General features: G+C 43.7%; 1 protein-coding gene across 1 annotated transcript in view; it reads left to right on the forward strand.

Moving 5' to 3' along the window:
• Positions 1–14,669, forward strand: part of TRPM6 (transient receptor potential cation channel subfamily M member 6) — a 123,544-nt gene that overhangs the window by 91,345 nt on the left and 17,530 nt on the right. Inside the window, exons 30-34 of the mRNA XM_026652362.1 lie at positions 803–900; positions 4,258–4,316; positions 5,971–5,996; positions 11,125–11,175; positions 13,969–14,034. Of these exons, the coding sequence (XP_026508147.1) occupies positions 803–900; positions 4,258–4,316; positions 5,971–5,996; positions 11,125–11,175; positions 13,969–14,034 (300 nt within the window). The remainder of the gene's footprint in view (positions 1–802; positions 901–4,257; positions 4,317–5,970; positions 5,997–11,124; positions 11,176–13,968; positions 14,035–14,669) is intronic.

Raw genomic sequence — 14,669 nt, forward strand, 5'->3', positions numbered from 1 at the left:
AAGTAAATTTATGTCACCTGTATTTGAGTGATAAGTTCTTAGTAATGCGTCCACTGTAGCTGTAGCCATGTTGGTCTCAGGATATTAGAGACAGAAGGTAAGTGAGGTAATATCTTTAATTGGACCAACTTCTGTTGAGAGAGACAAGCTTCTGAGCTACACAGAGCTCTTCTTCAGGTCTGGGTTAAGTTCTAAGGAATGTCAAGTATCAGGGGTAGCCGTGTTAGTCTGTATCTACAACAACAACAAGGAGTCTGGTGGCACCTTAAAGACTAACAGATTTATTTGGGCATAAGCTTTCGTGAGTAAAAACCTCACATCTGAAGAAGTGAAGTTTTTACCCACGAAAGCTTATGCCCAAATAAATCTGTTAGTCTTTAAAGTGCCACCAGACTCCTTGTTGTTCTAAGGAATGACATGTCGGACTCTTGAAAGAGTTAGAGAATCACTGCTGTACCTTATACAGGCCTCATTTTAAGAGTGAGATGCTCCCACAGATCACCTTATCTCCTGACTCTGTCTCTACACAGCTCTTAGATTACGTTTTGCAGATCACCATGAAAAGCATCATGGAGCACTGATGCTCTACAGATCACAGGCCTGGGCTACATTGGAACCTGTAGGTTAACAGAAAGTGGGAACAATCTACCGTACTTCAGTTTTGTGAAATTCCATTGTTGTTTTTATATTGTTGGCTTCTAGAGTAATACGTCATACAGATATTTTATGGGTGTTTATTTTACAGTAATACTTTTCATTTCAGTTTTAGAAATATATTTTCTCTGATTACTTTCTTGGTTAGGTTTGGAACGTCTCAGTTATATGCACCAGAAAATGAAAAATCAAGAAACTGATAGGCACTCTTTGCAAATCTGTGACTCTCTGAGGCAGTCTCAAGAGGTAAGACCTGAGGACATATCATGGGCCAAATCTTCATATAAATTATTGCAGCTTCCATAGAGCTACACTGATTTTCACCAGCTGAGCTTCTGTCTAATGAGACACATTTTGATGTGTGCGAAATTTCATTTCATGCTGGCAAGGCACATCTATGGTAGTAAATGAATACTTAACAGCTATTAACACTTAGCAACAATTAATAAAGTAGGATATTAAACTAGTGAATCATGAAATGGGAATGTGTATGAAGACGATGGTCAGAAAGGTGAGCATTTATTAGTAATTCTCTAGGCCATTAAGCAAATACACAGTCTGATGTTGAATGTATGAGCAGAGGTGATTAGAGAACTAAGGCAACCTTTGGCAAGTTCATCATCTTAGCTCTTAGGTGACAATATTTATTTTATGCAAAGTGAGAGTTAAATATTTGTTCTAGTGCAAAGGTGTTTCCTACTGTATTTAGTGTGGTTTTTTTAATCTCTGGCTTTTAAAAATTATGATTTATCAGAACTGATTTGCAACCTTATATGACCGACTGGCTAAGCGGCAGTTCTGCAGAAAAGGACCTGGGGATTACAGTGGATGAGAAGCTGGATACGAGTCAGCAGTGTGCCCTTGTTGCCAAGAAGGCTAACGGCATATTGGGCTGTATTAGTAGGAGCATTGCCAGCAGATCAAGGGAAGTGATTATTCCCCTCTATTCGGCACTGGTGAGGCCACATCTGGAGTACTGCGTCCAGTTTTGGGTCCCCTACTACAGAAAGGATGTGGACAAATTGGAGAGAGTCCCCCGGAAGGCAGTGAAAATGATCAGAGAGCTGGGGCACATGATTTATGAGGAGAGGCTGAGGGAACTGGGCTTGTTTAGTCTTCAGAAGAGAAGAATGAGGGGGAATTTGATAGCAGCCTTCAACTACCTGAAGGGGGGTTCCAAAGAAGATGGAGCTAGGCTGTTCTCAGTGGTGGCAATGAAAGTAGGCTAGACAGTTGAACTTTTGTTTCTAGTCAGTTTCACTGTTTGACTCTCCTGTTTGACTTCCAAACACAACAGAGCAAGTTTAAATTTAAACAAAAGAATTTTATATTGAAGAAAAGAAATTATAGAAACATTTCTACTGATCCTAGATTCTGTAAAACATTAATTTTTGGATTAAGTCAATTTGACAATAAATCTTTAAAACAGGGCATAATATATTTTTAAGAAATGAGTTTTCCCGAGTCAGTACTTCTCAGACCGATCTATGGATCAACATTGGTCCACAGGTCTTTCCTTATTCCTAACAAGATGAAACATTTTGTGAACAAACCAATGGATTGTGGGTGGGGAGGTGACCTGTTACCAGAGGAACTTTCATGCAAAAGGTAATCTCCTGGATTAAAACATGGGAGAACATCTGAGATAGTTAATTTTAAAACTAAATTTAAGGTAATAGTTAAAGATGAGTTTTATCTAGTTTGTCTTAAAAGTTTGTCTCTGATCTTTTTATTTGAATCCTGGTGCACTCTTTTTGGGGAAAGGAATTTGCCTTGGTCAGATTTTTCAGACAAATATTGACATATCTGAGTAATACATGAGGATATTCCAAAGTCAGATTGTCCTATAGGAGCATTTTCCCTGATGTAACTGGAAGGTTTTGCACTATTAAAGGGACTAAGAACCTTAGACTGACCAAAATGAAATATATAAAATCTAAATATCATATTGACAAACTCCAAAGTTCTTAAAAAAACACCGTGCTTGGTGCGTCAAACTGTTAGATGTGTGATGTGTTTCCTTTGTGTCAGGACCCATGCTCTTTCAGTTCTGTATGGTCCCTGGGAGGAAACCTCTTCAATTTGACAGCCTGCCTCAGGAGTCACACTCTGGGGCATTAAGCCTTGGGCTCTACCACCTCTTGGAACTGCACCTCTGAGCAGGAGCGCCGCCAGCTATTTGCCGCCCTAGGCGGCGGAAGGTCCCGCCCTCAAAATGCAGCCCCCGACAGAGGCGGTGGAAGGTCCCGCCCCCGAAATACCGACGACGACTGGGGTGGCCGAAGATCCAGTCACCGCCCCCCAAATGTTAGTGCCCTAGGCGACTGCCTAGGTCGCCTAATGGGTTGCGCCGGCCCTGCCTCTGAGCCTTCAACATGCCTATATCTCTCGGTGAGCTCCCTCAGGGAGTCCATTCGCTCTGGAACCCCGGGGCCTCCACACCCTGACAGAGCAATGCAACTCCGATCTCTAGATTGCAGCCACTCTCAGCCAGTGTAAAAAAGAAGGGTTTATTGTACATCTGAACACAGCACAGAAAGTTCTCAGGGCCTCAAACATAGAAAATTTCAGCATTGTTCATCTGGGCCTGTCCAGTGTCCAGGTGGGCTCAGGCTGCTCTTTGTACCAATCCAGAAGCGACCTCTTTCCAGCCAACCACCCTATATCACCTTCCCCAAAAGCCCTTCCTTCGTCTTTTGTCTTCTTTCCCGGACAACCAGATCACCTGGACCTTCTCTCTTCCGTCCCTTGTTCTCCCAATGTCCAGAACCAGCTGGCTTCCAAGATGGGGTGGGCCTCCCAATCACCAGTTGCTAAGTTCCAGATCACCTGGAACCAGCTGCCTTCCAGATCACCTGGACCCTCTCTCTTCTGCCCTTTGTTCTCTCACTGGGCAAACCCAGCTGGCTTCCAAGATGGGGTGGGCCTCCCGATCACCAGTTGCTAAGTTCCACTGTTTCCAAGCCATTGTCTGGGGTCCAGGCAGCTAGGCGAGGTCTCACCTGGTCCTCTGCAACAACAAACACCCTCTCCCACCACCTCGTTAAACATGCAGCACATAGGGAAAACTGAGAAACAGTAAAAAGAACAGGAGTACTTGTGGCACCTTAGAGACTAACAAATTTATTTGAACATAAGCTTTTGTTAAGGTGTGACCAGTTGGGGGGATTTGCTTGCTAGTGTAACACTGTAGGACACATTTTAAAGAACTTATCCATGAAATATTTATAGTTCATATATTTCATTTTTCTGCTATAAAGGGAAATTCCCTAATAGTTTTTAAACTGTAAAATCCTTCCGCATACATTTAGAATTTTTCCACAATGCAGTCTGATATAACTGGATCACTTAAATTATTCTACTATCTACCTAAATGCATGGAGATTCTATGGAAAATTGTAACCAGACAATTTCATGTTCCAAATCAGTGTAGGCTTAATAGTGCTGTGAAACCCTTAGATTTCTGTGGGACCACTCATGGTAGTCAAATTAAGTACATGCATATGTGTTTGCAGGATTGGCAGCTTTATGAGTTGCTCTGATTATGTACGTAGGACAGTGATATATAGAATGCACCCGTAACATCATTTTTCTTCTTCTCAGGATTTGAGTAATAGCATGATTGGGACCACCAGGAAGAATAATCTGAGCAGGAATTCCTCGTATGTATTCCTTACTATTTTAAGATACTTGCCGCATACCTACAAAAGTAGACTCTATTGTAACCCAGTTCTGTAGATATTGCAGATTTCCATTTTAGTTCTATAGCACAATTAGCATGAGGAATTTGTGCATATGTAAAATGAAGGATTCAGGCAATAGACTTTTTTCAATAAAATAAAGGTTTATTGTTTAATTATAAAAGGTTACTAATTCCAATATAACTTCTAATTTTAGAAGGAACATCGATACTTTTATCTTTTTTTATCCCAGTATTATCTAATTTTCTCATGCAGTCACCACAGCATCTTAACTACTTATTCTAATCTTCTAGAGTATGAAAGGCAACATTTGCTTTTGCTGCATAAATTGTATATTTCTTTTTAAAATAACAAAAATCCTGAAAGGCTGTCATTCTCTGATTAAAATCCTTTGTATCAACTCTGCATTAGCAATAAGTCTGTCTGCATTTGCAAAATATTTGCCTTGCTTTCTATAGAGATTTTGGTGGTGGTTAAGCTTTTATCAAAGTGAAATAAAATCATACTGGCTTGAAAAGTGACTTCAGTTTTCTTGTTTATTTCTTCAAACTTCTTGGGCGTTTTTTCAGCTTGCTTGATAATTGTCTTAATATTTGGGATACTTTCATGTGTGCTCCTCTTTCTCCCTCTCTCTCTCTCTCTGCCTCTGTCTCTCGAGTTCATCACTGCAGTATACATCCCCACTACTTAGTAACATCCCTGATAAAATAAATAAAAGGCACAAAGCAATTGCCACATTCCACGCGATTTCAACATGGGATGAGGAAAAATACTGTTCTTTTTAACAGTCCATTGTGGCATACTTGCAGGCAGTAGGCAACCTGCATACATGCTAAACTGAGAACTGAACTCACAGGGCCTGATTCTGCTGTCACTTACACTGGTCTGACTTCAGTAGAATTACTCTTGATTTACACTCGTGTGAGAGGAGAATCATGCCCATAATCTTTTGTCTTTTTACCCCCTCCCTCAAGCAAAAAGCTTCCATCCAGATGTCCTAATTTTATAGGGACAGTCCTGATATTTGAGGCTTTGTCTTCTATGGGTGCCTATTACCCCCCACCCCCTGTCCTGATTTTTCACACTTGCTCTCTGGTCACCCTAACTTGAAGCAACAGAGACTGTTAAATATCAGTAGCAGTAGGGTTTACAGTATAGCCTCCCTACAGATCAGCTAACAAAGTGCAAGGCAACTGCAAAAAATTGAGCAAGTCTGATTTCATCCAGTAGAGGGCAGTGGGACACATACCAGCCAGTACATCAAAACGTAGGTTAAAATTAAAAAGCAAACTAACAATCCATCCACCCACCACTCATATCTGATTGAAGTGCTCTTTAAACAATATTGTTATTATCTAAACAAGACAGTGACCCAGAATTGTAAGCACAAATCAGAGAGGGGAAAATGCAGAGAAATACTGCTGTTCCTTAGTAACAAGTGCTCAGCTTTATGTCAAAGCAAAAAACAACTTTATGCTAGTGGTTCTTGTGTTTTATGAAGTGAGTTTAAATCTTTGTGAGTTTGAATTCACATAGTTCAAATGCTTTCATGTCATTGCTTGTTTAATCACAGAAAAGTTTGAAGCATAATTTCCTATGCTTGATTCTAAAACAGGTTGAGAAGTTCAAACGGCATTGACAGTAAGTTTTTGACTGATTATTACTTGTCTTTAATTTTTATTTGTAAATCCTACTTTCACAATTCTGAGATACATAACCAGAGTAGAAGTGATTCCATTGTAAGCATGGAGGGTAAACAGGAAGAGGGTTAACAATAATTAATACCCAACAGAAAGAATAGTATCTTTACAGTTTACTACAAATAATGTGATAATGTTTCCCCCATGCAGGGCTGGCTCCAGGCACCAGCCGAGCAAGCTGGTGCTTGGGGTGGCAGATTGAACGAGGCGGCATGGCCGCTTTTTTTTTTTTTTTTTTTGTTCCGCTCCGGCCACCCTTTAGGGGGTGGTGGCGTGGAGGACGGGAGCGCCCTCCAGCAAGCCCGGCAGGGCAGTCCTTGTCCTTTCCTCCCCGCCGACCGGAGCGGAGCCCTCCTGGCAGGTGGCGCGGCGGGATGGGCCGCGCAGCCGCGCCACACTGTAGCCCTGGCCGCCCCCCTTCTCTCTCTCCCGCCCGCTCCCTTCCCCTCTCCCCCGCTAGCTGGTCCCCCTGCACCCGCACTCCGGGTGGCAATTTTTTTTGGTTTGCCGCCCTGGCCGCCCCGATTTATTTTTTAATTTTTTTTTTTTGCTTGGGGCAGCCAAAAAGCCAGAGCCGGCCCTGCCCCCATGCTAAAGGAAATGTCCATCAATTTTGCTCAGCCCAGCAATATAAAATATCTCACACTTTCCAGCAGGAATTAACTGTGCTGTACTTAAAAAGAGACAGATGAATTCTATCCTTTGGATTGCAAGAGCGTTCCATTGGGTTAAATGGGAAGCTTGACATATATCTGAGGGTTAAGGCTAGCATAACATTTCTGATTACAATGAGTGTTTCTAAGCACAGTCATGGTTGCAGCCATCTCTCTGGTAAGTGGTATTGGGTTCAGTTCTACAATTCCTCTGCATGTGGAACTCTCATTGAAGGATCAGGTCCACTGTGGAATTGTCAGTGCAGGAGTTCAGTGTCAAAGATGGTAAATACGTTTTCAAGCTTCTTTGATATTCACTCAAGAATCTGAAGGATGACATTGTCCAACAAATGTAGAACTTTTGTATGTAGCCTTTTTTTGGTCAAGTTTATGTTCACAGTGGGTAGTACAATGGGTATTTAGGCTGAAGATGCTACAGTCACATATTAAAGAGACACCGTCAAGTTGAATTTTGTTGCAACTGATTATTTTTAAAAATGCAAGTTTCTCAAAGAGCAGACTGGCTTTTAATTCCTTAAAAAGGTTTTTAAGGTATTTTGTGTCCTCCTACCGTTACAAGAGAATTTTGGGTGGAATCAAGAATGGGGTGCCAGAACAGGGGGAGCCAGGGGGCCATGGCCCTCCCACTTTTTGAAAGTGGATGGGCCTGGCCCATCCACTTTTCTCCATGGGCCCCGCCTCTCCTCTCCCCTCCAAGGCCCTGCCCCCCAGCCAGGCTGGCAACTGGAGCCTGGTTGGGGAGCCTGGGCAGCTGTGGGCTGCCATGGACCCTCCACCTGCCCAGGGTGGGGGGCCGAGAGCAGCCCCTGGCCCGTGTCCTTGCCTAGCAGGCCCCCCGCCCAGGGCAGATGGAGGGTCCGTGGCTCCCCACTGCCTCCCTGGTGGCTCTTACCATGGCCGGGCTGTGGCAGCGGCTCCGAGGCCCCACCCCTGCAACTAAAGCTGGGTTGGGGTAAGAGCCGCCCAGGCAGCTGTGCGGAGCACGAACCCTCCACCTGCCCTGGGCAGCAGACTTGGTGGGTGGGGACATAGGCCGGGAACTGCTCTCGGCCCCCTCACCTTGTGCAGGTTGAGGGTCCACAGCTCCTCGGCCCGCTCTGGTTTCCGGCTTGGCCGGGGGTGGGGCCTTGGGAGGAAGGAGGGGGCAGGGGTGGGGACACAGAGGGAGTGGGGGCCGGGGTCCCTGCCCCCCCACTTTTGGGAAGGCTCTGCCACCCCCGGTCAAGAACAACACCAAATATTTTGAATGCTCCCTCTCCTTCCTGTACTCACGCTTGCCTGCTGCGACTTCAGTTTCAGTTTCAACTCTGCTGCTGTTGACAGAACTTGCTGAATGAACTTCAGCATCACAACAACTGTGGAAATGTGCTGTCAAATATACAAAGTAAAAAAATAAACAATTTTTGGCAAACTTCTTTCAATTATAATAATTGTACAAAAATTGTTTGTACAAAACAATAGTAGAAAAATTGTAGACAGAAATATGATTTTCAAGTTGATAGTGTCCCATCAGTGCAGTCAAGTAATCATTTTTCTTAAAGTGTTGGTCCCTATGGGTATTCACTCTGGGCACTCAGGGTCTGTGCACCCAGAACAGAAATTTTTCAATAGCAGTATATGTGGGTCTGCTGCGATGTCAGCTTGTGCTGCAAAGCAAGGGCATAAGTGAAGTGGCACCACACTGCGACAGCCTCTTCAGTTCCTCTTCTACTGCTCCTGGTCTGGGACTGAACTCTCCTCTGTAGCTTGTTCAAAACTCTACTCTTGTAAATAGTCTAGCTAGTTAGAAGTCTTAGTGTAGTTAGTTATTGGGGTTTGGGATGTTTCCTCCTGTTATTCCCCCAAAGCCTGGGCATTTATCCCTAAGGTCTCAGGCTTCAAGCCTTGCCTTCCCTGCCCCCAAGTCTTTCTGGTGGGTGACCTGCAGGAGAACTGCCTCTACTGCCCAAGGGAATCACACATAACATTGAAGTGTGAGATCTGTCACTCTTTTGTCCCATGCATTAGACAGTCTTAGGAGTTCAGACTCCACTGGCATGAGATGGTACTCGCCATGAGACCACAGTCAGATCATTCCTTGCCTCATTGGCCAGAGCTGCTGAGCAGTGCCCCGTCAGTAGTGGTGGACTCCTCTACTAGGCCCAAAGACTCTGTGAAGCGGAAGCATGATGAGGCTAAGCAGAGGCACCCTCCTAAGAGGTGGGTCAAATCTGCATTCCACACCTCAGAATCGGAGTGCTTGGAGCTCAAGGGTAATGCGGCAGGCACCGATGGTATCAGGCACTTCCTGTGCTCCAGAACCAACCACCAAAGTGCACAAGGACTATAAAGAGTGCTCACCACTGGCAGTACTACCCCACATGCCCAAGCCTGCATTGACAGATTCCATACCAGAGACTCCAGCAAGTTTTCCTCCAGCCCTGCTCAAGGACCTGGCAATCTACACGTATCCTGGACAACCACACAGCTCAGGGTTCCTGGACGCCACAAGACTCCATGTGCCACATCAACCACCTCCAGCTATGAGCAGTACACAGAACATGTCAGCAATTCCTGCCTTTCATCCAATTCACTCATAAAAGTCAGGTCAAACAATATGACCATGGTTTACTATATACAGAGGGGGAGCCAGGTCCACACCATGCTGCAGGGAGGTGGCACAGATATGAAATTGGTACTTCCACAGTCATATCACCCTCTTGGTAGTGCACCTACCATGGATAATGAACTCCCTAACATACAGCCTCATCAGGCATTTTCATGAGAGCCATGAATGGAAATACCACTCATCCATAGCACAACAGATTTGTCTTCAGTGGCAATTCCCACCTTGGGACCTCTTTGCCAACCCAGGCAAACAAGAATTTACTGTTCTTGCAATGCACAGGGATTCAGCTCCAGAGGGCATGCCGTCCTAATACAGTGGTCAGATCCACTGATATATGCCTTTCCTCCCATCTCCCTCCTACCATGCATCCTCAGGAAAATCAAGGTGACAGTAATCTTAATAGCTCCTTGGTGGCCGAAGCAGTTTTGAGTTATAATGGCTCTCCAGATGACCTCCCATCCATGCATTCACTTACAGACATCACCAAATCTACTGTCACAGAATGGGGGAAGAACCAATCATCCCAACCCTGCACCTCTCCATCTGACAGCGTGGCTTTTGGATGGGCAATGGGGTTAGAGAGATCCTGCTTGAAGAAGGTTGAGCCATCTTCCTCAATAGCAGGAAGCCCTCCACAAGGATGTGTTACATAGCCAAATGGAAGCTCTTTTCCCTTTGGTACCATGAACATCAATTGTTCCCAGAAGAGATTGGAATTCCCCTTATCCTGGACTATCTTCTCTTCTTAAAATCTTTGGGCCTCTCACTGAGTTCACGCAGCCTTTAATGCTTTCCATCCCACAGTGGAAAAAAATGTTAAATTTTTACCCATCCTACAACAATAATTTTTAAAAAAATGCATTATGGGAACATTCCCACTAGTGTCAAGGTCAGTGCTGGCTAGGAGTTTGAGCCTGGTTCTCTGTACCTAAAGGAGCTCACTGTTTGAACCTGGGCCTTCTGCTTCCTATTACATTTATCAATGAAGGTAGCTCTCCTCAGGGTTATCACCTCAATCAGAAAGATAGGCAAACTTGGGGCCCTTATTACAGATCCACCTTATACCATCTTTCCCAAAGATAAAGTATCGCTGATCCTGGGCACATAGAGAGCATGTGCACTCATGGTGAATACAAAGAACTCCAGTTACTATAAGGTAAGTAAACTTCCTTTTTCACTGGAACAAAATGAACTAAAATAGATAATAGAAACATTTCTATTAGTCTTAGGTAATGTAAAAGCTTGTTTTATAAAGCATAGATTTGGGACCAAATTTGACCTGACAGTGTCTCTTTAAATTAATTTTGCCAATAAATTACTTGTTTATATTTTTACAGCATTTTAGATGTCATGGGTTAATGGACCTGTATTATTATAACTTCAATGTAATAGTACAGTTAATGGAATGCGTAATGACTGGGTATAGAGTTGCAAAAATCATGCCTTTGGGATTCTGTGAAGCATGATGGACAGCAAAGTGCTTTTAACATCCCAGAGGTGTAATTGGCTTAGAGAAACGACATGTCCTTGAGGTTAATATTGCTAGTCTCCCTTCATTTCCTTATATAAATAAGTCGGATGGCTATATTAAATTGATAACTGAAAACTGCCAACATACCATACATTATAACATACTTAACGTCAATTAGTGATTCTTCTCTTTAGAATGCTGAGCCAGTAATTCTGATTAATCTATTTCATGACAAACTTGAAGGGAATACATTCAAAATCATGCATTTATCTCTGCTACAATAATTAACATAATGATCCTTTTAAAATAATTTCAGAAATCTCAGTCTCCTTGAAAACACCTCAGGACCTGCAACATCATTATTCTGGTAAGCAGGAGGTACTCGAATGACAGCTGAGCAACTGCACCCATTGTTAAGCTGTAGAAATTCTGGTAATATTTTTGATTCTTATGCATGCCTCAGTTTCCCTCCATGCTTTGTACTAATATGAATTGAATATAAATGAAAGGGACAAGGTGTTGGACTCATGTAGCTATCTGATTGGAGATCAGAGTCACTAACAAACTGAATACAGCCTATGCATTGAATGGAGGATCCAGAAGAGACGATGGCAATCCTAACGTCTGGGATATTCTACACGTAGGGTATGTCTACACTGCAATGTAAGCCCAGGTTTCGCACTCAGGCTCAAGCCTAACCCCCTTCCATTTATCTACACATAAACTGTGCTAACCAAGGGATCGGACCCAGAGTCCCAGGATCCCATGTGAGTGGAGGGTCCAAGCCTGTGCCAAGATGGGACCCAGGGTTCAAGCCCTATTGCTTTGCAGTGTAGATGCAGCCCCACAGGACTCATGCTCTGGGCATCCACTAAAAGCATTCCACAATCCCACAATTGGACTTTTTGTTCTGTGGACAGTCAGGTTTGGTGGACAGTCAAGTTTTCCCACACTGCACAATGAACAAAGGGCTAGAGCAGCCACATTTTGGGAGGGTGATAGGAACTGTAGGATATGAGTGGTTGGACTCAAGTCCACATAATGCAGTGTAGATGCTCGAACCCAGGGTTCAGCAATTCCTATCCTGAGGTTACAAATGCGTGTAGACACTAACGTCCTAGGTTAACAAATCCAGAGTCTGCTAACTCAAGTTCTACTAACTCTGGGTTTACATTGCAGTGTAGACATGCCCTTAGGCACCAGTAGCCAACAGCAGAGCAAAGGCCCTGGAGAACAGGGGAAAGGTGTCAAGTAGCTGTGTTAACCGATGAGCTCATAGGGTATGGCTAGTCAGCAACTAGATACCTGTGGCTGGCCCATGACAGCCGACTTGGGCTTGGGCTGCAGGGTTGTTTCATTGCTGTGTAACTTCATTCCGGGTTCAGGCTGGAGCCCGAGCTCTGGGACCCTCTCACCTCTCAGGCTCCTACAGCCTGGGCACCAGCCTGAGCCCAGAAGTCTACACAGCAATGAGACAGCCCTGCAGCCCAAGCACTGCGAACCTGAGTCGGCTGGCACAGGCCAGCCCTGGGTGTCAAGTTGCTGTGTAGACATACGCCTAGAGACACAGGCTTCTCACCTGGGTTGAAGACAAAGGAACAGAGACAGAGAAAGGAAGGAGAAATGGTTCCTACAGCAGCATGGCTCAAGGGCTCACTGGATTTAGACTGTTTAGACTATGTCTTAACCTTTTCTTTCCTATAGACCTAAGGGCTTTCAGAGTCTATATGTCAGGTGACTAATAAATTGTTACCTTGCTTTGAAAAGGCTGCCTGGTGTCACAGCAAATACTTACTCAGAACATTGTGTCCCGAAAGGGTAAAGAGCCACAGAGAGAGAGAGAGACAAGAATTGCTAGCATGCAAAGGCCCAGTTTTGGAGTCATGGAGGCCAAGGGCCTGCCCATATGGAACTGTGTGGATCCTTTGGCACACCAGACCCTGTGAATCCATAACACAAGCACATTAATTCTTTTTCTGTCATCTTCTGTGGCTCCCACTTTGTAGAGTCCCACTGGAGTACCCCCCAACAACCCAGTCAAAGCTGTATATTAATTTCATACCTAACACTGTAGTGAGGCCATTTCAGGTATTTGGTGGCAAATGATAAAGAAAAAAAATAGGCCTTGGCAATAAAAAACTTAGTTTCACAACTGATGAAAACTTAAGGAACTGAGCTATAATGCCCAGAAAAAACAGGGGCAATGGTTTGTTCATAGCTGTCACCTCCCATCTTGATGAAGTACAGTATTCACTGCAATTTCCCTCTTTCTTCCTGCTTGCTGGAGTGGATTTCTTCAGTTAATTTGTACTGTACTACTTAATCTGTGTTTATATACTTATGAACTTACTTGAAGTCTGGCAGGGAATAAATCATTTGGACACTGATTGCCCACTATGCTGTTTTATTCCTAAATTGAAAATGCGCAGAGATTGCTACAAAGCTGCAGGTTTCTGTGCTTTCGGGTGAGGAGAATTGTCCAGAAGCTACCAGCAGATGTCCCTGTAGACCACACTACCTTAGACCTTTTCATGAGAAACCTTGGATAAAACATAAGCCAGTATACAGCTATCTGAAGTTCAGAGATTGTGCCATAGTTACAATGAATAGTATCCAATTTTTTCATTCCGTGGACAGGCACAACTCCACTGACTTTGATAATATTATGCCAGCGACAAATTTGACTCAGCATATATTTGGGCATGTTATTTAATTAGGTGATATTTTTCAACGCAATCTAGACTCTGACAAAAATAAGATGTTTTCGGAGGCTTCTGGGTTAATTTTTTTCATTTGTAATGCAAGGATGGACTTGTGTCTGTGGCAATGGATGGGACTCAAGGAATCTGGGTTCAGTTCTGGATTTTACCACAGAGTTCCTGTGTGACTTTGGGCAAATCACTTAATCTCTGTGCCTCAGTTCACACCTCTGTAAACTCGGGCTAACAGTACTTCTCTGCTTCTTAGATACTGTGAGGATAAATCCATAATCACTTGGTTGATGCTCAGATGTTATAGTGCTAGAGGCGATATACATAGCTAGAGGAAAGGCCGGCCACAACAAAATGTACTTGTTTTTGTAATATTACAATAAAACACTGTCAAATATTTCTGAAAATCAGCCAAGCCAACATAGCGGAACTGTCTATTTTGTTTGCAGCTGTTGAAAGGAACAACTTAATGAGGCTTGCTCAGACTATACCATTTACACCGGTCCAGTTCTTTGGTGAGTGCCAGTTTCTCTGTTCTGTTTTGAATGTATTATAATCACAGCATGGATTATTTTGTAAAGAATACAGTTAAGAAACCTCATAGGTTGGATTAATTTAGGTATATATAATTTACATTTATTTTCTGAAGGAACAACTTCTGTGACCACCAATCTGGACCAAAGGGAATGACTCTATAGCCTGTTGGTTAAGGCATCCACCTGGGAGACCCAGGGTCTAGTTCCCCTAGTCCAATGAGTCCTTAATTATTTATCCGCAACTTCAACATGAGAGATTGAGGGAGCCATACACATCAGAATATCCCATAGCTCAGTGGCTAAAGTATTCTCCTGAGAGTGGGGAGACCTCTGTTCATATCTTTCCTCCCCATGAGGCAGAGGGAGAAATTAAACCTGGGTTTCCCTAGTGAGTGCTCTAACCACTGGGATAGACAGATAGATAGATACCTCCCTACAGCCGTACTTATGTGCCAAATTCCCTAAGAGGAGCGGGTCTTAGGATGCATCCCTGTTGTTGGCATCTCCCATTTGTTAGCTTAGGTGGCTCCCCACCTAGCGTGCTGGTTTTTGTGGATTTCATTCTTTGGCCACTGACTCTCCCCATTTATTGTGTAGGGAGCCCAGGTGCCTAA

This window comes from Terrapene carolina, unplaced genomic scaffold (assembly GCF_002925995.2).
Source record: "Terrapene carolina triunguis isolate 2854851 unplaced genomic scaffold, T_m_triunguis-2.0 Scaffold113, whole genome shotgun sequence".
Lineage (NCBI taxonomy): Eukaryota > Metazoa > Chordata > Testudines > Emydidae > Terrapene > Terrapene triunguis.